This window comes from Physella acuta, unplaced genomic scaffold (genome assembly GCF_028476545.2).
Source record: "Physella acuta isolate Inbredline_101_S28 unplaced genomic scaffold, ASM2847654v3 ptg000604l, whole genome shotgun sequence".
Lineage (NCBI taxonomy): Eukaryota > Metazoa > Mollusca > Gastropoda > Physidae > Physella > Physella acuta.
In genome coordinates this window covers 19,630-41,448 of record NW_026732123.1, presented here as the reverse complement: position 1 = coordinate 41,448, position 21,819 = coordinate 19,630, and the positions used below count along the sequence as shown (strand labels likewise).

The 21,819-nt window shown below is 35.1% G+C and overlaps 2 protein-coding genes across 2 annotated transcripts; both read left to right on the top strand.

Moving 5' to 3' along the window:
• The first annotated feature begins 1,143 nt into the window (after window positions 1-1,143).
• Window positions 1,144-6,420, top strand: LOC131947719 (craniofacial development protein 1). The gene is made up of 8 exons (XM_059309005.1): window positions 1,144-1,291; window positions 2,085-2,223; window positions 2,655-2,898; window positions 3,225-3,331; window positions 4,403-4,519; window positions 5,005-5,089; window positions 5,286-5,371; window positions 5,800-6,420. Exons 1-8 carry the CDS (start codon window positions 1,237-1,239, stop codon window positions 5,891-5,893), a joined length of 927 nt encoding a protein of 308 aa, XP_059164988.1. The 5' UTR covers window positions 1,144-1,236; the 3' UTR covers window positions 5,894-6,420.
• Window positions 6,421-9,209: 2,789 nt separating this feature from the next.
• LOC131947667 (NFX1-type zinc finger-containing protein 1) lies at window positions 9,210-19,173 on the top strand. Its single transcript, XM_059308922.1, has 6 exons — window positions 9,210-9,245; window positions 10,543-10,615; window positions 11,327-11,401; window positions 11,964-17,730; window positions 18,106-18,350; window positions 18,643-19,173. Exons 2-6 carry the CDS (start codon window positions 10,599-10,601, stop codon window positions 18,848-18,850), a joined length of 6,312 nt encoding a protein of 2,103 aa, XP_059164905.1. The 5' UTR covers window positions 9,210-9,245; window positions 10,543-10,598; the 3' UTR covers window positions 18,851-19,173.
• Window positions 19,174-21,819: the final 2,646 nt, after the last annotated feature.

Genomic DNA, 21,819 nt, shown 5'->3' with positions numbered 1-21,819 from the left:
GCATTAAAAACACACTTTTAATTACTTAAATTGAGGGTCGAACATAAATTGCAATACACTGTTAAGATTCTACCCCTTTTATCTTTAAAATACATAAGTGTTACCCCTTTCCCTCAACACATCATTACGCAAATCCGACCCATCCTCCTTCTAAGAGCGGGACGTCATTTATGGACGGCTCGTGCACAGTGTTTCTTCCAGACTTTTTTCTCCGGGGGGGGGGGGGGGCACTTGAAATCTTCGGGGGGGGGGGTAAACTTTCTTCGGGGGGGGGCGGACACTGTTAAAAGTATATATTTTCTATATAAATTATATAAATTTCATTTCGTTCGGGGGGGGGGGGGGCGGTAAAAATTTTTCGGGGGGGCTTCGACCCCCCCGAAGAGATGCCTGGAAGAAACTCTGCTCGTGCATTCTACTGAAGATCGTGAGTGTGTAGGGATTGGGGGCATGAACTCAGGCATTGGCAATAGTTTACAAAATGAGGAACCGTCTATGAAAAAAAAAATTGAATATGAAACCTATTATGTTTAAGGATAAGTAAATGTCATACTTTCGACACTTTTTTGCTAAAGGTCTAAGGGGTCATCCATAAATGACGTCACGCTTATTTTGACGATTTTTACCCCCCCCCCCCCTCCCCTCCGTCACTCATCGTCACAAAAAGCCAGACCCCCCTAAAATGACGTCACCTCAGTCGACACCCCCTTCAAAATTGCAGTTGAATTTTTCTTAAAACATCGATATTTTTCCAAAATCTTGTCTGATTTCTGTCAAAATAGAGTATTTTAATCAATTCCGATTAAAACAGTTTTCTCAAACGCAAAATAACGTCTAAAATTCGTTTTCTAACATCGCTTTTTTATGATGCAAAAGTGTGACGTCTCACGATCTGAACCCCCCCACCCCCCCCCCCCCCCCCCTCATCACACACCGTCACAAAATTACGGACCCCCCCCCCCTCCCCCCTACGAGTGTGACGTCATATGGACGACCCCTAACATCTTTTACTCAACGCTCTTTTTTTTTCTCAAATCAAAATTATATTCCAGCATTAGCCTAGATCGGTATTGTTTTTTGTGCGGTGTCTTTGTACTTTTTGGAATTGAAATGTTGCGAAATCCTGGCATAAATATAATATCTATATCGTTTCCCTTGTGCAAAGATCGCATCGATCAACGCTGCATGACAGCATTATTTATTTTACTGAATATTGTTGTAGGCTAACTTCACAATATGTCAGACGATGAGGATTACAATTCCGAAGAGGACCAAGACTATGTACCATCAGGTAAAGTAATGACCTAGATTTTGACAAAAAACTTCATGTAAGCCCTTGAGTGCCAGGCTAAATAATGCAATCTCACTGTAATACTGTAATTAAAAAAATCCATTCATTCATTCATTATCTTATTCTTATTTCTTATTAAAATCTTATCAATATCATTCATTCATTAAAATTCATTTTGTTTGATTCTCTCACTAAAAATACATGATTGGTACCACGTTGATGTAATCCTCTTAAAATCAAATGAGATTGTTTGTAGATCTATTAAAATACTATTATATATAAATTATTGTTTGAGTTTATATTTAACTCAATGCACCAAGCCCCGCTGATTGTTTATTTTTATTAATTTTAGTGCTCAATCTGAATATCAAATACAATAAAAGAATTGGATTACTAATTATAGATCTAGAACTAATGACTAATAAGTAATTCCAAAATATTTTTTAGGGGTGGAGGGATTTAAAGTAGTACTAGATCTAGATAAAGTCACTGGGATTTTTAAAAATTACCATAAACTATGTTAATGCACAATAACAAAAACAATTAACATGTAAGCCTAAGTGTGCAAGATTATAGAGATTTAACAACGCTATATTACTGTTGAAGTCCTGTACTATCAGTTTAGCTGCTTAGAAAAATTGAGAAATTAACTAAAAATCAAAAGCCCCCAGGCATTTAGGATTGCATAGAACAGTAATTTGAAAAATGTAAAATAACTTCACTCGCCCAACCCTATTATTATTTTTCTTCTGCCAATCAGTCTTTTTAAAAAAATCAAATTTATTGTTTACAGAGGGTGAGCAAGTAAGTGAGGAAGAAAACTCAGGAGACGATGAAGATCTTTCTGTGCTCCAAGATGATGACACATCAGAAAGTAAAGCAACAAAGAAAAGGAAAAAATCTGCTGCCAAAAAGAATGTTATTGAAGCCAGGTAGCTTAGGTATTTCTTTCACTGTCATCGTTTGTTTTTATAATGTTGGTGATGTATTGAGAAAGAGTTATTTTTAAGGTAATTCTACTAGATCTGGTACACTATTTTATATTTAGCAGATTACTATTTGCATAAGGAGTACTATTTTACTTACACTTACAAGTTACTTGTAATACTACTAACTACTTAGAAAACTATTGGGGTGAAATTATCCGTTTAGCGACCATGAGCTTACTGACTCGACCATGCCGAACCCCTTAAAAATATATAAGTACAATAGAAATGTCTAAAAGAGCTTCATTTATTTATTCAGTGAGATCCAAACACTCACCTCATCCTGTGTTTTAGAGCACTTTAAATTTATAGATTACCTACTTTTTTTCTGGTTATCACTGCTGATAAATAAATCTGCATTTATCTTCCTTGTTTAGAAAACGCAGAGGTGGAATTAAATTACAGGATAAGAATTCTACAGTCTCTGCTGATGATTCTGAAGTGATTGAAAGTGAAGAAGAGATAAAGCGCAAGAAGGAATTAGCTGAACAAATAGCTAAAGAAGAAGAAGAGCGAAAGAAAGAGAAAGAGAAGAAGAGAGCAGATGACCTGTGGTCCAGTTTTATGTCAGGTGTAAAACCACCTCCTCGTGCATCAACTGGTTCTGGTACTACTGTTGAGGTGACTAGTGTCTTTGTTTGATATCCTGGTTAAATATATCTTAATTTGGTTCAGAATGGAGTGAAAAAAGTTTCCAAAAGGGAAATTGTGTACAACCTTGATTAAAAAAAAATTATTACTTTTAAACTACATTTATGTGTGGTTTGTTTAGTTGAAATGTGGTTTTAAAGCAAGATTTATTTTTTTAATTCAACTCTTCAACTATTCTTTTTTTTTTTTTTTATTTAGCTAACATCTAAAAACTTACCTAACAATAGTAAAAAAACATTTCAAACTAATCAGTAGGTTATGTTCAGAGGTTTTATTGAAATATTTTACATTTTTAGGCCAAATCAGCATCTGAAGGAGCAACAACTATCCCAGAATCTCAAACTGAGAAAGCAAAAAAAGTTACCATTACTAAAGTGTTTGATTTTGCTGGTGAGACAATCAAGTAAGTTGTTGATCATTTTAGTCACTAGAATTTAGTTTCAACTACTAATAAAATTCATAATAATAGTTTTCTACTCACCTAGTTTGACCTCCCTTCAGCCTTGGCCTGTCTTAACTATTTTAATGACTCTTTTTAGTTTGATACTCTTTGGTTACATTGCATTCTGCCAGCATTCTCTGAATTTGCCCAGCCTCTCAACCATATAATATATGATTTAGAAAGCTGTGTCATTAAAAACATGTGAAGAGTTTTAAATATGTTGACCTGAAAGCACCTGATTTAATTGCACTTAAATGGCTTAAAATCTGTTATTCTATAGAGATAGCATTTATTAACGTTTACATTTCTAGCAATTTTTAAAAAATTGTCTGTTAATTATACCTGAACTAGATCTGGTGCTTGCAGGCAAGTTTCAGAGGAAGTGTTTTGTGCATTTTTTTCTGTCCTCCAATAAGTATTTATTTCAGATTTTTATATCATAGTGAAGCACAGGTATTATATTATGACATGCGGTTTAGTGTTTAGTAACTAGATCTATTGCTAAAAATTAAAATTTTATTTAAAAACAATAGAATTTTAAATAATAAAAAAGAAATATTAATTTCATTGACAACTGTTACAGCCCTGGTACGTAGTATTATAGCTGCATGTACAGCAACTTAGATGATATTGTAAAAGTATATTTCCATTTCGAACCAGTCGGTCCATGGGGCAAGTGAAGTAGAGTTCACCTGTTTCTGTGACCTCACTGTGCGAATAGTGTGACTATTTGCCTTGACTTTCTCTAACATGGGTCAGGTACCTATCATAGCTGGGTGAAATCAGGGAATTTCTACTGACGAGGCAGTATTATATTTCTTTATTATTACCTCTACCTCCTACCACCTTTATTGATATACATCTTTTATTAATATAACATTTCTTCCGTATCCCTCTTCTGTACTTTTAAATTTATGAATTGTAATTCAATGTTTTAATGTTAATCCTAAATAGCTGAAAAAAGCAATAGGAAGTTATTTTAAATCTCTTAATCATTTTGTGTACATTATCTTTATTTTTCTTTTACAAAAGAGTAACAAAAGAAGTTGATGCAGATTCAAAAGAGGCAAAAGCTGAACAAAAGAAGCAAGAGACAGCTAATCAAGAAACAGCCAACCCAGCAGATCCCCTCCCTACCTCCTCACTTAGGTATGTAAATCTTTTTATCTTGTAGGTCCATTCTAGTAATAAAAAAACTCTGAATTATTGTGGTTAAGGACTGCAGAGTTTGTAGATGTCTAGTGCTTAATACTGTGTACTGTGTATACTGTTAAAGTAAACATATATAATGTGTTAATTTTAGCTGCTAAAGGCACTATGCTAGTACATAATAGTTCAATAAATTTAAAACATTTTACCCATTTTTAATTGTAACCAAACTTAAAAGTCAGGTAGAACTGACTTTATCTTTTTGCTTGTATGACAAGTTAATTTGAATAAATTCTGAGCATTATCTTTATATGCCTTGTTTCATTTTATGTTATACATTTTAATGTTTAGTATACCATGACATTTTGAAAATATTTTTCTCTGACTAAAGTTACAATAATCAAGCAAAATAATAGTCTAGAAATTTTTATTAAATTCCTTTTTTTTTTTTTGGTAAGAATTCAAGTTCTGATTTCTATTTACAGTCAAGGTTTAAAGCGTCCAGCTGTTGGTGGTGGTCTTGGGAGCGTCCTGAACAAAATAAACAAGAAAAATAAAATGGGCACCTTGGTAAGATTTAACACCTTGTATTTTTCTACTTTGTAAGAATAACTTTTATACATTTTTTAAAAATAAGTTTGTTTATTCATGAAAACAACCTTTGACTGACAGTAGAGCTCTGTAATTTATTTTTGGTATAACACTAGTTACTTTTACACTTATCTATATGAATTTTTTTCTTGTATGGAACTGCTTTTCTTTACAGGAAAAATCCAAAATTGATTGGGAATCATTCAAGAAAAAGGAAGGCATTGATGATGATCTGAAGATTTACAACAAGGGCAAACAGGGGTAAACCTAATTTTTCATCCTCTAGTTTTTCATTTTCATCCAGTAACTTTTCAAATTAGTATTCATTACATATAGTCCTTCTTAAATAAATATTGGTTTATTAGTTTTGACTGACATCTTTGACACAACTTTAAAAATGCAAGAAAAAAAATCCAGCAATCCATCACTTATATTTAAAATTTGTTAGTTATGTGGCTTATGCTTATCACCATAATTCTATTGAATTAGTGTTAAGAAAGTCTGTAATTTTTTATTATAACACATTAGGTGACAGAAATATGTAAGAGTCCTTTTATCCAAGCTTTAATGGATTAGTTTTGGAGATTATGTCATTCACTATTTTCCAGCAATGACTTTATAAGATAGTATATAACTTTTTTAGTTGAATATATTTGTTATAACACATTTTTTGTGTGTTAAATCTCCAGGTATACAGAGAGAATGGCATTTTTAAATAGAGCAGATCAAAGACAGTATGAGATAGAGAGAAATCTGAGATTAGGCAGCACAAGTAAAAGATAGCGACGCCGGTGTACTTACATTTGTTTTAATTTCTTGTAATGAAATGAAGAATGGTAAACATGTCAGCTCAACCCACCTGCATTGTGAGAGTGTTGGAGTAACTGATCTGTTTTTATTTGATTGGCCCTAATTGTTTTAAGATTGCTTTTTTGAACATCTGATCTGTGTACTGGGACTGTTGAATGTAGCCTGATTTTTAGTGTTGTACCAAGTCAACATTAGTGGATTTTAGTTATGCTAGTGTTGTAGTCACACACCTTGTTAGCAGCTGAGCTCATTTCCAGCACACAGTAACACAAAGTGGGAGCTGTAGTTGTTTTGCACACCATTTAATATCATTAATGTTGATGGTATTATTTGACCTTATTTCAGAAATAAATTAGCCAGTCTCTAAGCAAAACATTTAGATAACACAGAAAGAAACTTTAAAATGTGGCTATTGTGTATGCATGTAATATACTGCTGGTTGGTTATTATTTTTTCCCTTTAAAAATTTCAATAAAAGAATTTGATGAGGGTTGAAGAACTGCAAAGATTTAATTTATTTTGTAAATATCTGTCAAGTTGTTTTCAGAGCTGTCCTGTTATGTATTAAACCTAACAATCTGACTATGTATGGTGTTAGAGACTATATTTTGAGAGAAGTGGTGGCTTCTGCTAATTGTAAAAATTATATCTGGCACCGTTGTACAAATTGCTACAGGAAAAGTTGAACAATACTGGTAAATTAATGAAGTAAACAGTTTTTTAAACTCTATTAAGATCATTGAGGGATAAACTTAGTTAATGAAATTACCTACCAGGTGTCATAAATTTTGAAGTCTTAAAAATATGTCATTGTTAATGTGTTGAGCAATTAACAAAATATTTTTCATATAGATCTATCCATGTGAATTACAAAATTGACACATAGTTTAAAATAATACTGTACACTTGCTTATTAATCATTTCCTCTAAACGACCACATGTCTATATAATGGTTAAAGTGAACAAGTAAAGGACATTACAACAGCAGAGGTTCGTATTTTTGTAGGCAGTTATCATGCACTGCTATGCCACAAAAAATAGGAGGGCAAAACAAACTTGACTTAAATGGGATAAAAGAGCTTAATATTTTGAGAATAAAACAAGAAACTCGAAAAAAATTAAACATAACATCAACCAACCATCAGAGAAAATAACTCCCAATAAAGAACAGTAACAAAACATTCTGGAGTTAATGAAACATTAAAACCATGTCAACAAAGACAGGGATGTATGCTATCAACAATGACATTCTTGATGGAACCTGTAATTTATTGGAACATGCAGAAACCTTGAAAGAACGACAAAGGAATCCAACGAGAAGATTGCTATGTCTGCCCGTTATCTCACATACACGCGGAAACCCAAATGTACCGAGTATCTAAAGAAGAAGCTCTAAAGTAGGACAAAAAAAATCAATAAAAGTAAAGGTCGTCAGATTCAATAACAATCAGGACTTATTCCATACAGCTAAGCATAGAAGGCATACGAATCCTGGGAGGTGTGAACAACAAAGAAGGGGACCAAATGAAGACGTAAAAAAGCCGTATCTACAAAGTCAGATGCGCTCTTAACTCACTACGCCCGATATTGAATTCTCCCTTCAGAGCAAGGAGATTTTACAACACAAATGTTAAGTCAGTAGACCCCTTATAATAAGGCTCAATGGCCAACGGGGTTACAAAATCAAACAACAGGCTACAGTCCTTCACATGTAGATTTATAAGCATACAACTCTTTATCAACGACGGACGACAACGACTAAATCTTCCGGGGTGGCGAACCGGTAAAAGTATGTTTTCTATATAAATTCCATTTCGTTGGGGGGGGGGGGGGGGCGAAGAGATGCCTGGAAGAAACTCTGGTCCTGCCAAGTAAAATTTAAAAAGAAAAAAGGCTACTTCAAGCACGTAGCCTATACTTCATCATATAGCACACGGTCCACGCCCTCTCCCCGGGTCGAAATAATACAAATATATAATTTAAATAGAAAATAGATATATTATACCTCTTCCCCTCCCCCCACCCATAAGTTTCCCGTTCCCTCCCCACTCGAAATGTACGAAATAAACCTTGTTGTTGACAGAAGATGTGGTAGATACATACAGCTATTTTTTAAAATAACAACATAAAAACTAAACTAAAATGGGAGTGATGTATGCCTATATGGTCTATATTCTATATTTTATTTTAGCTATTATTAAACTCAACATTTTGAAATTCTAAATATTACTGTTTACGCCACCATAGAGTCTCACGCAGTGTTTCTTCCAGACGTTTTTCTCCGAAGAGGGGGGGGGGGGGGGCACTTGACATTTTCGGGGGGGGGGGGGGCGGTTGGGGGGGGGGGGCAGAGTTTCTTCCAGTCATCTCTTCGGGGGGGGGGGGGGCGAAGAAATATTTTTACCGCCCCCCCCCCCCCCCCGAACAAAATGAAATTTATATAATTTATATAGAAAATATATACTTTTAACAGTGTCCGCCCCCCCCCCCCCCCGAAGAAAGTCTACAGCCCCCCCCCCCCCCCCCGAAAATTTCAAGTGCACCCCCGGGGAAAAAAGTCTGGAAGAAACACTGGGGCAGAGCCCACCCGAAGAGATGTCTGGAAGAAACACTGGTCTCACACCTACCGCCGTGCAATCCCCTCTCTTCCTCTCTATCACTACCACCCCCACTCCCCACATGGTCTGGTGAGCGGTGTTCACTCTAAATGTTTACATTTGTAGAGCCGGGTTTAGTGACGGCTATTATGGGCAGATAATTTAGTTTGAAACGATTTTAAACTTAGAGGAGGTAACTAAGAGGAGGCTGCTTTCACGGGTGGGGGGGGGGGTATAGGGTAGGGGTTGAGTGAAAGGGGGGGGGGGGGTAGTGTTTTAAAGCTAATATTTTCAGTGGCAGCATTGGTACTGTCGAATTCACAAATTATGAATTACTGAAAAGTAGAAAATAAAACAACTAAATAGCGGCGTATGATACGCCGCGGGTCGGCTCGTATATTATACCAGCACTGAACACGGTGGTATGAACTTATTCAATTACAGTTTTTTCATCCATCTTTTTATATTTTAAATTCAGGTGTTTGGCGTTGATCTTTATTTCTATCTAGATCTATATCGTACACAAAATAACAAAATATCAACCACCAGATAATTTTTTGTGTAACATACTCTAGTTTATGCCGATACTGATATTGATACTACCAACATGACTTTCCAGTGATCTATAAATAGAACATTTTCTGGGAATACCCAGAATTTCATGGAAATTTGCTTATTTAATGTAAGTTGACATACGACGTAGCTACCACTGTCAAGATCTGGCCTAGGTAAGGGAAGATTTTCCATTTTGTGCTGCATAACATAATCAATATAGGATCTACGATTCGATAGTAATAGTTTTAATTTTGAATTTATAGTCCAATAACAATTATTAGTTAGCTAGGCCTCAGGCAGCAGTCAGGCTACATTTCAAGATCGGAACTATTCTAAGACTAAGTATTATAATATAAGTAAGGCCCTAATTTAATTAAATTTATTATTAATATTATAGATTAGTTAGAACTATCATTGAAGAATAAAACTATCATTCACAGTTCATAGAATACCCAGTCGTCTGAACTAGATCTATGACTAATCTAATAATTTTTTACAATTGAATTATGCCTGGGCCTTATAAATAAATATTAGGCCTAGGTCCCTATTGATTATTATTTTATGATTTAATTATTGAGTGCAATATAGATCTATTTATAAAGATCTACAGTCCTAATTGTTGTGATAATTATTTGAGAATAATGATATAATCAATAATAAATTTTAATAAGAGAGGCACCATTCGCCTTTCCTTGGGGTACCACTCAACAAGCTCTGGTGTGTCACATTTGAGTGTGCTTTGTCATGGGCTTCTGCCTTATCTCCTTCTCCACAGGACTATGTTAAGCACTTAAAGTTACCCTACCTCAATTTTAGAATCTGAGACATTTGTTAATGTTAATGATGATCTATATAACTAGATATAGATTCTATATCTATATCTTTTCTGTGCCGGTCATGGAGACTGATCTGACTACTATAATATTTTATTTATAGTGCCTTCCAATGTCTAAAATAATGTATTTATTAGTCCCCCAAAATTATACACAATCATGAAATAAACCCTCAGTTTTTGAAACAAAATTTGGTTGGCAAACTTTAAACTTTAAACCATACCTTAAAAATTAAAAGCAAATTACTTAAGCATCAGTTTATGACATTGAATATAAATATAAAAGGTCCATTAAAATACTAAAACACGACTTCTTCCAAAAAAAAACAAATTATAAATATTGTCTATACTAAGACTTAGCAAAGTTTCCCTTTGAAACCTGACAGTCCAGTGAAGTATTATAAGTATAGTTCACCTGTTTTTGTGACCTCGACTAATGAGGAGATTGATCAGCACTATGCCCAACCGCCTTTACTTTTCCTAACTTGAGTTAAGTACCCATCAGAGCTGGGTGGACTCAAGGACATTCTACTGAGTCCCATTTGTCTATAGGTCTACTTACTGTACTTAAAATGCATTACATTTTCTGTGAACAATGAATGATAATTTCTATGTGTTCAACTTATTTTTGTCCCCAGTGACTACTGTTGTAAAACTTCCTTGATTATGATACACATGATCATGATGTTCTAAGATGTACAATCCTTTTGAGTAAGTCTTTCAATTTTCATTATTATGCTAGACCTTCAGGAATTAGATTAGCCTCTGTGACTAATGCTTTAGTCTATTCATGTTTTTTTGTGACACTTTTAAAAACTATTTCTACAAAAGATCTAGAATGTTATATGTTGCTTGTGGTTTTTAAATTTTAAAAAGGTCTAAATAGAGCATTATTTTTTTTACACCTATCTTTTCAACAACAAAAAAACGGTAAGTCTTATTCAGATAGGCTATGCATAAATGTATATGCTTTATAAAAATAATATATTATATATTATATATATATATGTCCTATGAAAATAAATGTCTACATATGCACATAGATATATAGGCCTACATGTTTATGTATATAAATATACATATATATCATTATACTTTATAAAGATCAAAGTTGGTGCTTGGCCTTAGTATAAATTTTCTTCCTCTTTTTTAAAATGATTTTGTCTAATTTGTTATGGTATTATGTGCTCTTGCTATGAAATGAACTTTTTAGACTTTAAAGCCTTTAGAAAAGTAATTTTATATTTTCAGATTTCTTTTATACTAATTTTTACTGTTGAGTTGTGTTATTATGAGAAATACTTTGGTCTTTATAGATGTTAACCATTTTCATGGACCTAGTAATTTAATAAAAATTTAATAACATTTAAGAATATAATAAATATGATAATATAATATAATAAAGTACTTTTTAACCTTCAGAGACATTCAGGATCAACGGCACTCACGGAGGGGAAATAACCATTCTCAATTTGTGTTTAATCGTAACAGATCAAAGTAAGTATAAAATATAAAATTAAGTAATGTAATTTGTTTTTCAAAAATATATCTTTAAGTATCTGTTTAAAATTAATTTGTTTAAAGTTTAACACTAGTAAAATTGATTCTACAAAATTCTAATGGGTCTCCATTGCAACAAGTAGAGCAGAAATTTGTTTTAGTCTTCTCATAAAATTTAGTTTTAATAAATAAATAAATAAAACTGTGAAATCTAAATTTCCTCTCAATTTACAAATGTAGTTGGTATGGACAAAAAAAAACAACAGATCCTCAACTAAATTATTCATAACATATGTTTTGATGAATGGCAGGGCAGAAACAAACATAACACTGTTACATTTTTTTTTATAATTTAATCCTGACAGTTGTATTTTTGAAAATATACTTTTTACTTTATTCATTAGTAGGCCTAATTATCTCTCTTGTTATCCTAGTTATAGTTTTTACATAGCTGTTATAGGTGTTACGCTCTATATTTCATAATTTATGTGTTTTAAAATGTAAACAAATTTTTTTAGCATAAATCATGGACAATAAAAAAAACCCCATTCTTTTCCAGTTCTAGATCAGGTGAAGGTGGCTCAGGTGACATGGGTGGAAGGGGTGAGAGAGGGGGTAGAGGTGGCAGAGGAGGTGGATGTGGGTTTCGTGGACAGAACAGAGGATCTAGTGGACAAAGACAAAATGATGGACAGAATGAGGGTAGAACATATGGTAGCAGAAGAGATGATTCAGAGACAAGAGCTGGAAGTGGAACTCAAGCTAGAGCTGACCAGGGCAACAGGCGAGGAGGATATAGAGGAAATGAGAGAGGAAGTAGAGAAGAACGTGCCCAGCGACCCATGACCTACGGCAGGCTGAAGACCTGGGCAGAGACACAGGATGCAGGGCAGCTTATCTTGTTTATGGCATCAGAGAAACAGCAGCTGGAGTCATTTCTAATGGGGGAAAAGATCAAGGAAGATTGGTTAACTTTGTTAGTGAAAGCTGTCAATCATGGTATCACAGCCCAGCATCAAAAAGAGTCAATCAAGCAAGTTTTGGAGGTGCTTTGTAAAAGTCGTTTCTTTGATCAACATCTTGTGATTTATACAATTGACAAACAAGATTCCTATTGGCCGGATGCTTGTGATTTCTTTACATGTATGACAAATATTATAAAAGAAATTTTGGAAAAACTTCCAAAGTTTTCCATTAAATGCGTAAGTGCAACAACAAATATATTAAACTCAGCTTGCGCAGTAGAATCTGTTAGAGAAAACAAAGCTCTAATTGATACCATTAAACTGCTTTTCAGTCAATCAAAAGAAGGTCTTAAATTAGCTAAAGAAAAGGATAATGAGAGAGGGCAAGCACAACGAGGATCTTTCGCTAAGGCAGGTCAAGATGAAAAACCCCCGGATAATTTTCTAGACCTGCAAGTTGTACCAACAAAACTTGACTTACAGGCAGACGCCAAGCCATTTGTGAGGTGTGCAGTAGTAGATGGAGCTTATGAAAGTGTACATGACTACCTAGATATACAGTTCAGACTCATGCGTCAAGATTTTATTCTGCCACTAAGACTTGGAATTAATGAATTCAAGAAAAATGGTTGCAAGGTAAATTTCAACAGCTCAGATTTAAGGATGTATTACAATGTACACATAGTGGGCACAGTATTCAAGGATGGGATTGATCATATTTTGCAATTTGATGTATCAAAACTAGGCTCTGTAAAGTGGGAGTTCTCAAAACGCTTGATCTTTGGCTCCCTGCTGTGTTTATCAAAAGACAACTTTGAAACTGTGATCTTTGCTACGGTGGCACATCACGACGCTGCACAGCTGGCTAAAGGAAATGTGACTGTCAATGTTAAAAGTGGACTTGATATCGTATTCAACTCCACCTCCAGTGATGTTTTTGTCATGGCAGAAACAACTGCTTATTTTGAATCTTATGTTCATGTTCTGGAAGGGCTTCAAGAGATGGCTAAAAATCTTCCACTGCAAGATTACCTGATCTCTTGCAAAAAAGATGTGAAGCCACCAAAGTATTTGCTTCCTTCTGGTGGTATTAGGACTGTACCAGTGTATAACTTGTCTAGTCTTTTGATAAACCCAGGTTTTATGGACTCGTTTCCTGTGTTAACTACTGTCAGGTGGCCTCCAGCTGTAAACATGTGTTTAAACACATCTCAGAGAGAAGCGGCCATGGCTGCTTTGACCAAGGAAATAGCTGTCATCCAGGGCCCACCTGGTACAGGTAAAACCTACGTGGGGTTGAAGGTCATGCAGGTTCTGATAGAAAACAAAAACGTCATGGCTGGGAATTTAGAAAACCAAGATGACCCCATCCTTGTTGTCTGCTATACCAACCACGCCCTGGATCAGTTTTTGGAAGGTGTTTTAAACTTCTGCAAGGACGGCATTGTCAGAGTGGGTGGTAAAAACAGCAATGAAAGCTTAGAAAAATTTAACATTAAATCTCTAAGGCAGAAAGTTAGAAATGAAAGACTGTTTTCTGATCGTTCTGTCAGAAATTCAAAATATGAATGTCTTAAAGAACTGGAAGTAGTCTCAGAAGAAATCAGCAAGCTGAACAAGACAATGGACTCCCTCGAGACTGACATCCAGACGGAGCAGATTCTGGAGAATTTCATGCAAGATCAACACTTTGATTCTCTACAGAACAACTGTCCTGATCCAGGAAGAAGCAGACAGCGCATGAGGCAATGGCTGAATGCTTCCAATGATACGCCACAATCAGCTCTCCCAAAGATGATCCAACAGCACATGACAAATCTGGTACTACAGGTCAGGGAAGTTTCCCAGGCGATGCTTCAACAGAAGATGGATATCTGGCAACGTGCATCTTTGTATAACTGCTGGCTCTCTATGTACAAAAGTAGAATGCAACAAGAATTTCAGCAAAGTATGTTTCATGACCAGAGGCTGGCAGTTGAAATAAATAAAAATTTGGAGGTGTCTCAAACCAAAATCCTCTCAGATGACCTCTTACAGTGGGTCCTGCCTGCATCAGTTTTTAAAGACATTAGTTCCATACTAATAAGTTACAAGTATAAGCCAGTGTCAGGATCTTTGGTTGAGGCCTGGGTTCTAGGGTTATACAACAGTCTAGACAACCAGCTGGATGAAATCCAAGTGTTAGCAAGTCGTCTCAAGGGTGAGACAGTAGATGTTGATGTTTTTGATGAGACTGACACTGGGCAACAGGATCAACAGAATTTAGTCGATGATGATGATGACGATGATGGCACAGGGAACTATAATGCTAAAATCAACAATGCCAGGAATACATTCATCTCAGTCATGCAGCGGGCAGAGATGATGGGAATCAGTGAGGAGATCATGAAGGATGATGAAAAAGACGATGGCTGGACAGTAAAAAGCTACACCAAACCCTTGACATTTGGAAAGATCCGAAACAAACTTAAAACTGTTGAACCAATGACAGTAGAAGAAGAAACTAAAATTTTCAACGTTTGGAATTTGGACTTAAATAAAAAATTTGCCCTTTACAACAGCTGGGTAAAAAGATACAAGGAATCACTGACAGAGAAGATGATAGAGTTTGTCCAGCGTTACCAGTCAGCGTATGACAGAAAGATGGAAGCTAATAGAGAAGAAACTCTGTATATTTTGAAGAAGGCCAAAGTGATTGGCATGACAACTACAGGAGCAGCAAAGCACAGGGCTGTTCTCCAGTCTGTTGCTTGCAGAATAATTGTTGTAGAGGAGGCAGCCGAGGTATTGGAGTCACACATTGTCACAGCACTGAATAAAGAATGCAACCATTTGATTTTGATTGGCGACCATCAGCAGCTGCGGCCAAACCCAACAGTTTACGAGCTGGCCAAGGATTATAAACTTGAGATTTCACTGTTTGAGAGGTTGATAAACAACAAAGTACCCCATACACTTCTCAAAGAACAGCACAGAATGCGTCCAGAAATCTCTAAAATAATGAAGCACATCTACAACCATCTTGAGGACCATAGCTCAGTATTGAAGTATGAACATATCCGAGGTGTTGGCAAAGATGTTTTTTTCATCAAACATAAGGAGCTGGAAACAAAAGTGGATGACACACGCAGCAAAGCCAACTCTCATGAGGCAAAGTACTTGGTTGCTCTCTGTAAGTATCTCTTGCTGCAAGGTTATGAGTCCAGTCAGATCACAATACTAGCCACCTACACTGGTCAGGTCTTTGCTATCAAGAAACTGACTCGGGAAAATAGTCTTCAAGTCAGGGTCACAGCTGTGGACAATTTCCAGGGGGAGGAGAATGATATCATCCTCTTGTCTCTTGTTAGAAGTAATGAGCAAAACAGTGTGGGCTTTTTGAAGGTGGACAACAGAGTATGTGTGGCTTTGTCTAGGGCGAAGAAAGGTCTCTTTGTTATTGGAAATTTTGACTTGTTGTTTAAACACAGTGAACTGTGGAGAAAAATCATTAAAACTGCTACAGAAGATGGCATAATTGGTGAGGGTCTTCCAGTTGTGTGCCAGAACCACCCAGAAATCAAGCAGGATATTGTCACTAGTCAGGATTTTGACAAGTGCCCTGAAGGAGGTTGTGGGAACCCTTGTAATTTTAGACTGAATTGTGGCCATGTCTGTGCTAAAAAATGCCATGGGTATGACTTGGATCACAAGCAATATCAATGTAAGAAACCATGCCCAAAGAGATGTGCTGAGGGGGGTCATCCATGTCGACGTAAATGTTTCCAAGACTGTGGCAACTGTGAAGAGCTTGTCAACAAAATAATCCCCATCTGTGGCCATGAGGACAAAGTTCCCTGTTACCAAGCACCCATTAAGGCTGTGTGCTCACAGAAATGCTCTGCGCTACTCGACTGTGAACACCTGTGCTTAGGAAAGTGTGGTGTTTGTAAGAAAAATGGCCAACATGGCAAATGTAATGTCAGTGTTGAATACAGCTGGCCTTGTGGCCACACTGCCAGGGTGCCATGCCACTTAAAACCCTCTGAGAATCCCTGTCAGAAAGTCTGCGATGCTGTACTGGAATGTGGACACAAGTGTAAAGGAAAATGCTCAGATTGTCTAGATGGCGCTGTGCATGTGGCGTGTGAAGAGAAGTGCCAGGAAGTTTTACCATGTGGGCATAAATGTGAAGGCTACTGTGGGGTCCCCTGTGTGCCATGTACCCAGCCCTGCCCTTCTAAATGTGCACATGGATCGTGCACAACACCCAAGTCTAAAATTGAATGTGGACACAAATGCCCTGACTGTTTAGAGAAATGCTCCATCAGCTGTCCTCATGGTTCTTGCATAAAAACTTGCCATGAAAAGTGCAGCAAGGAACCTTGCAAGAAACCATGTGATAAGAAAGTGCACATTTGCTCAGAGAAATGTGGTGGGAGGAAGAACTGCAAGCTCAAGCTGCAGAACTGCAATCACAATTGTTTTGGAATGTGTGGGGAACTCTGTGTGTGTGGACATTGTGAGAAAATATCAGTCATGCCACATAAGGGAGGTAAACAAACGGATAACACTACAAGTAGTGATGGTAAACCCAAAGTAGACAGAGAGAAACGGCTTCTGAAAATTCCTTCCTGTAATCATATCTTTTACTTAGATGACCTTGATGAGTATGTACTAACCTTTGACCCTGCAGGTACTAGTTACATCCCCTGTCCAGCCTGTAAACAGCCAATCACAAAGTGTGTAAGGTATGAGAATATCAATAAAGAAAGAAGCAAACGCAGAGAAGTTAAAAAAGAAGAATTAAGGGGGAAAAACCAGTTAACCAAAACAGACCAAGAAAAATTACTTCAGTCTAAAAGGCTGGTTGACGATACCCATTTCTCCAGTTTGAAATATATTGATGTGAGCAATGCTGTTGAAAAACAAGCCCTATGCCTTCAACTGAAATACGCTTTTGTTCTTGGAGAAATCTTGTCTTTGCCAAACAGCTCATCTGAACATATGCAGTTGTTCAAGAAAATGAGAGAGGCTGTGTTGAAGGTCAAGAGAAGGCTGACCAAACAACAGAGAGAAGAGTTCTCCACAGAACTTCTCAGGTGTTTTAGACTGGCGTATCTGACTCAGATGGAAACTGACAGCCGTCTCAATGGGGTTGATGTGCCGCCCATGCTGCAGCTTCAGGTGCAGGAGAGCCTGGAGGTCCTAAGAAAAATCAAGCCAGATTTAGCAAAGTTTCACCGCTCAGGCTATATTATTGAAACCCTGAAGAGAGTGATTGATGATAGGGTGAAATCTGTGTCGGTTAAAGCAAAATGCCAGCTGATGACTGAAGCTTACACAAGGGTGGATAAGGTCATCACTTCCAAGGATGATGAGGTAAATCAGAAAAAAAAATATCTTTAATTAATCTAAACTACCCTCTTTTATGTATGGTTAAATTTATTATTCTAATTAAGAAAAAGATTTACTGAATGTTCAAAAACTGCATACAATTATTACACAACTTTGAAAATAATTTCTTTATAAGTTCTTCAATGCTAATTTCTTTATTGACCTATAAGAAGAGATAAGGGAACATTCTGAATGCTAGTGCAGGAAAAACAATTTCATTTTTATATAGCTTTTTATGGTAAAACTTGAATATACTTCAATATATTGCAACTAATTATTGTTACTGTAGAATGTATTCATCATCAGCGAATGATGCTACTAGATAACATACTCATGTAAGTCATCCTTTTTTACTTTCAGATGCTGTGTGATATTGTCAAGCAAGAGGAAAAATTGACTTCCAGATTTTCAGATTTATCCATAGCAGCTCCAAGAGCTAGCTCTGCTTCTTCAAGCCTGCATGAAAGGTTGCGTGAAAAAATATCTTTAGGCTTATCAAGTCCACCATCTACATTACAGGAAACTTTAGCTGCAAAGAAGAAAGCTGATTTACTGGAACGGTTATCTGCAAGAGAGCAGCTTCTATCGAGTTCATCTTTAGAAAGGTTAGAATTGAAACATTTTTATTGTATTAATATTTTACTTTCACTTTAATCAATGCTGTTTATCTTTAATAACAATATACTGGCTTTGTAGTTTTATTTAGCAATTAAATTTAAAATAGTTCAAATTTTAAAGAAAATATCTGAATCTCGAGTTTAAGAGTAATACTAAAAGGAATCAAAGCAGATTGTTGTTAAAACTTTTTTTTTTAACGTTTGGATTTACTTATACACAATATAATGCATTATTTTACTAAATAAACTGAAGAGATTCTGTATTTCTATCAATGTTTAGACACAGGGAGAAACTTGCACTTAAAGAGAAGGAAAGGTCTATGTATGTATCAGATCTAAAGCAAGTATCACGTCCTCTTGCTTCACCTTACGGTATCAAGCATGGGGCTCGAAACTTGGCTGATTCTTCTGATTCTGATTCAGATCTTGAGGTAGAAAGGAATAGATACTTAACACGCACTCGCAGATGTTCAGGTGATTCAGACTGAGTGAAACTTTCAATATTGAAAGCTGGTAATATCAATTCAAATTTTTGGTTTCATGTAACCTAAAACTTGTACAATACTTTTTAAATAATTTTAAATGTAATAAAGCATAATTAAATATGATAACATTGTATAGATTAAAAATGTAATGTTTGTTTGGTGTATATTTTTTAAGTTACCAAACGATTTTGATCTTGTATTTCATCATAAAAAAATGTGTGCTTTTCTGTTGAAAAGGTAGTTGATAATTAATTAACATTGTAAAGAATTCTTTTTTCTTTCAAATTTTTTCTAATAAACAGTTTTTTAAGACTCAAATCATTATAATAAAAGGTCTATAAAAGGTAATAAGAAAGTACATTATTCTAGACCACAAAGTGTACTTTGTATGATTTATTGGTATGATAATTTTTTTTGGTATGATAATTTGTATGATTTAAACAGTTTGAAAAATAAAAGTACTAGAATACTGGATAATATAAAAATATTTACGAATAAGTAGTATCAGCATTCTTTATATTTGGTGCAAAAATGGTAAATATTTTTTGTTGAAACAAAAATGATGTATTAGCTAGATTATTCAAAAGAGTGTAAATCTTTTAAAATTAATCATATGTTTTAAAAATTATTTTAAATACATTTTTTAAAAGATATTTTTTTAAATTATTTTTTTGTCTGTGTAATTTTAAAGTGATTGTATTTGTTTTTACATTCAACACTTTGTATTATGTAAATGCCAGTTTTTCCCCCACTCTTATTGAATAAAAGTTCATAACAATTCCACTCCTTAATATAAGCCTGCGGTAGAAAGCTAGACTGCTAACACTAAAGTCTCGAGTTCGAATCAGGGTTCAAATCAGTAAAATGTCCCTGAGTCCACGCAGCTCTGATGGGTACCTAACTCACATTAGGGAAACTAAGACGGCTGAGCTTAGTTCTGGCCACATTATCTCCTTGTATGCAGAGGTCACTGAAACAGATGAATTCTACTTTATCTGCCCCATGTCTCTTAGGTAAAAACAAGAAAAGATGATGATGATTAATATCAATTAACACATTTTTAATTAAAATTTAGTAAACCTATTCAATTGTGGCAGTTACATCTGCATTTGTATCACTAAATTCATAATACAGAACAGCAATTATAATTATGTTATAAAACATTAGTGTCATGAACCCAATTTCATCAAATGTGGCACCTCATTGGCTCTAAAGCTGCCTCTGTGTGACATAAGCATGGCACTAAAGTATCACATGAACGGTACTAGTGATGCTTATGTGGCACTGTTGTGTACTGTGGTGCATAGATCCCACACCTGAAATAATAAAAAATATATGGGAAAAATAAAGTGTATCCCCCCCCCTCACTTCACACAAAGAATTTCTACTCTCGCCCTAGGTTGTGGTACAAGATTTGTCTAATTTAAAATATTTTCCTTGGTCATTGTTGATACAGGCCTACAATACTAAATTATTATTATAGTGTAGAATAAATACAGTGTTAAATAAGGATTAGTTACAATAGTATTTCTTTTTAATTAAAGTTATTGTTCAGTATAATATTCAACTTTAGTCAGTCATCTGTATAGGTTTCAATTTAATATTTTGCAATACACTTTACAATTTATTTAGTTTCCTATCTGAATATTTTTTTCTTTTAAGACGTTTAAATAGTATTATTATAGTTTAAAATGTAATATTTTTAGTTTTATTTATAGCGTGGTTTTACTTTTTCTATCAAATGTATATAGTAGAGACAAATAAGCATTTTAAATAGATATTTGTGACAAGTTTTCTTTTCTTTTCTTTTAGTTTGATACTACACTTTGAAAACTAGATCATGGTTTTTTGTTGAAAATAATTTTGCCTGTAAAAAGATATCTTTATTACAATTTATTTTGCATATCAATACTGTTTTGGAAAGGATTTTACCATGCTATTTTGATTTTTATTTTAGTGGAAATTAGAAATCATTATTTCACTATATTATTTGTTTGACACAATAAAAATATCTCCAGAAAAATGTTCTCTTTATTTATTTGTTTTACTACAAGGTAAAGGTAACCTGTAAAGACTTCTTTCATGGAGTAGTTAAACAACCATTGCCGTGTTGATGCCTGCAGGATTCATTTTATTCTACCGATCTTGACGTGAATGTTTTTATGGAAATTTAAGTAACTACCCAGTCAGCACACATATATTGGCCCAATATTGGCTAAACATTGGTTACCAATATTGGCTACATCTTGGTGCAACATTGGCTTAACCTTGGCGAAACATTGGTAGTGAAACTCGGCATGATGTTGGCGCAATGTTGGCACAATATTGGCTATATCCCGGCTACATATTGGCCCAACATTGGCTAGATCTTGGCCAAATATTGGCTATATCCCGGCTACATATTGGCCCAACATTGGCTATATCCCGGCTACATATTGGCCCAATATTGGCTACATCTTGGCTCAATATTGGCTATATCTTGGCCCAATATTGTCTATATCATGGTTACATCTTGGCCCAATATTGGCTACATCTTGGCTCAATAATGGCTATATCTTGGCCCAATATTGGCTATACCTTGGCTCATCCTGTATTATATCCTGGCTACATCTTGGCCCAATAATGGCTATATCTCGGCTATACCTTGGCTCAGCCTGTATTATATCCTGGCTACATCTTGGCTCAAATTTTTATTTTTAGCATACAAAAAGATCCATTCTCATATCAGTCATAATATTTACAAAGGTAATTTCAAAATGTGAAAGAAATTTTAATCAAAATGTAGTAAAGCAGCAATACATACACAAGAACTGCTCATCTATTAAAATCTGTATTATACCATCCATTCAATTGTAAGAAAATTATAACTATACTATAAAGTATTGATTGAAAAAGAATAAGTAAATTATAGTGTAGTAACTTTCATTTTGACTTTTATACAAACAAATTAAAACAAATATACAAAACATTTT

Excerpts from the sequence above, each read along its gene's own strand:
- LOC131947719 (XM_059309005.1), top strand. The coding sequence starts at position 1,237 with ATGTCAGACGATGAGGATTACAATTCCGAAGAGGACCAAGACTATGTA. Across the intron at positions 2,224-2,654 it reads AAGAATGTTATTGAAGCCAG|AAAACGCAGAGGTGGAATTA; the intron begins GTAGCTTAGGTA and ends TTCCTTGTTTAG. Across the intron at positions 4,520-5,004 it reads CTCCCTACCTCCTCACTTAG|TCAAGGTTTAAAGCGTCCAG; the intron begins GTATGTAAATCT and ends TTCTATTTACAG.
- LOC131947667 (XM_059308922.1), top strand. Across the intron at positions 11,402-11,963 it reads TTTAATCGTAACAGATCAAA|TTCTAGATCAGGTGAAGGTG; the intron begins GTAAGTATAAAA and ends ATTCTTTTCCAG. Across the intron at positions 17,731-18,105 it reads TCACTTCCAAGGATGATGAG|ATGCTGTGTGATATTGTCAA; the intron begins GTAAATCAGAAA and ends TTTTACTTTCAG.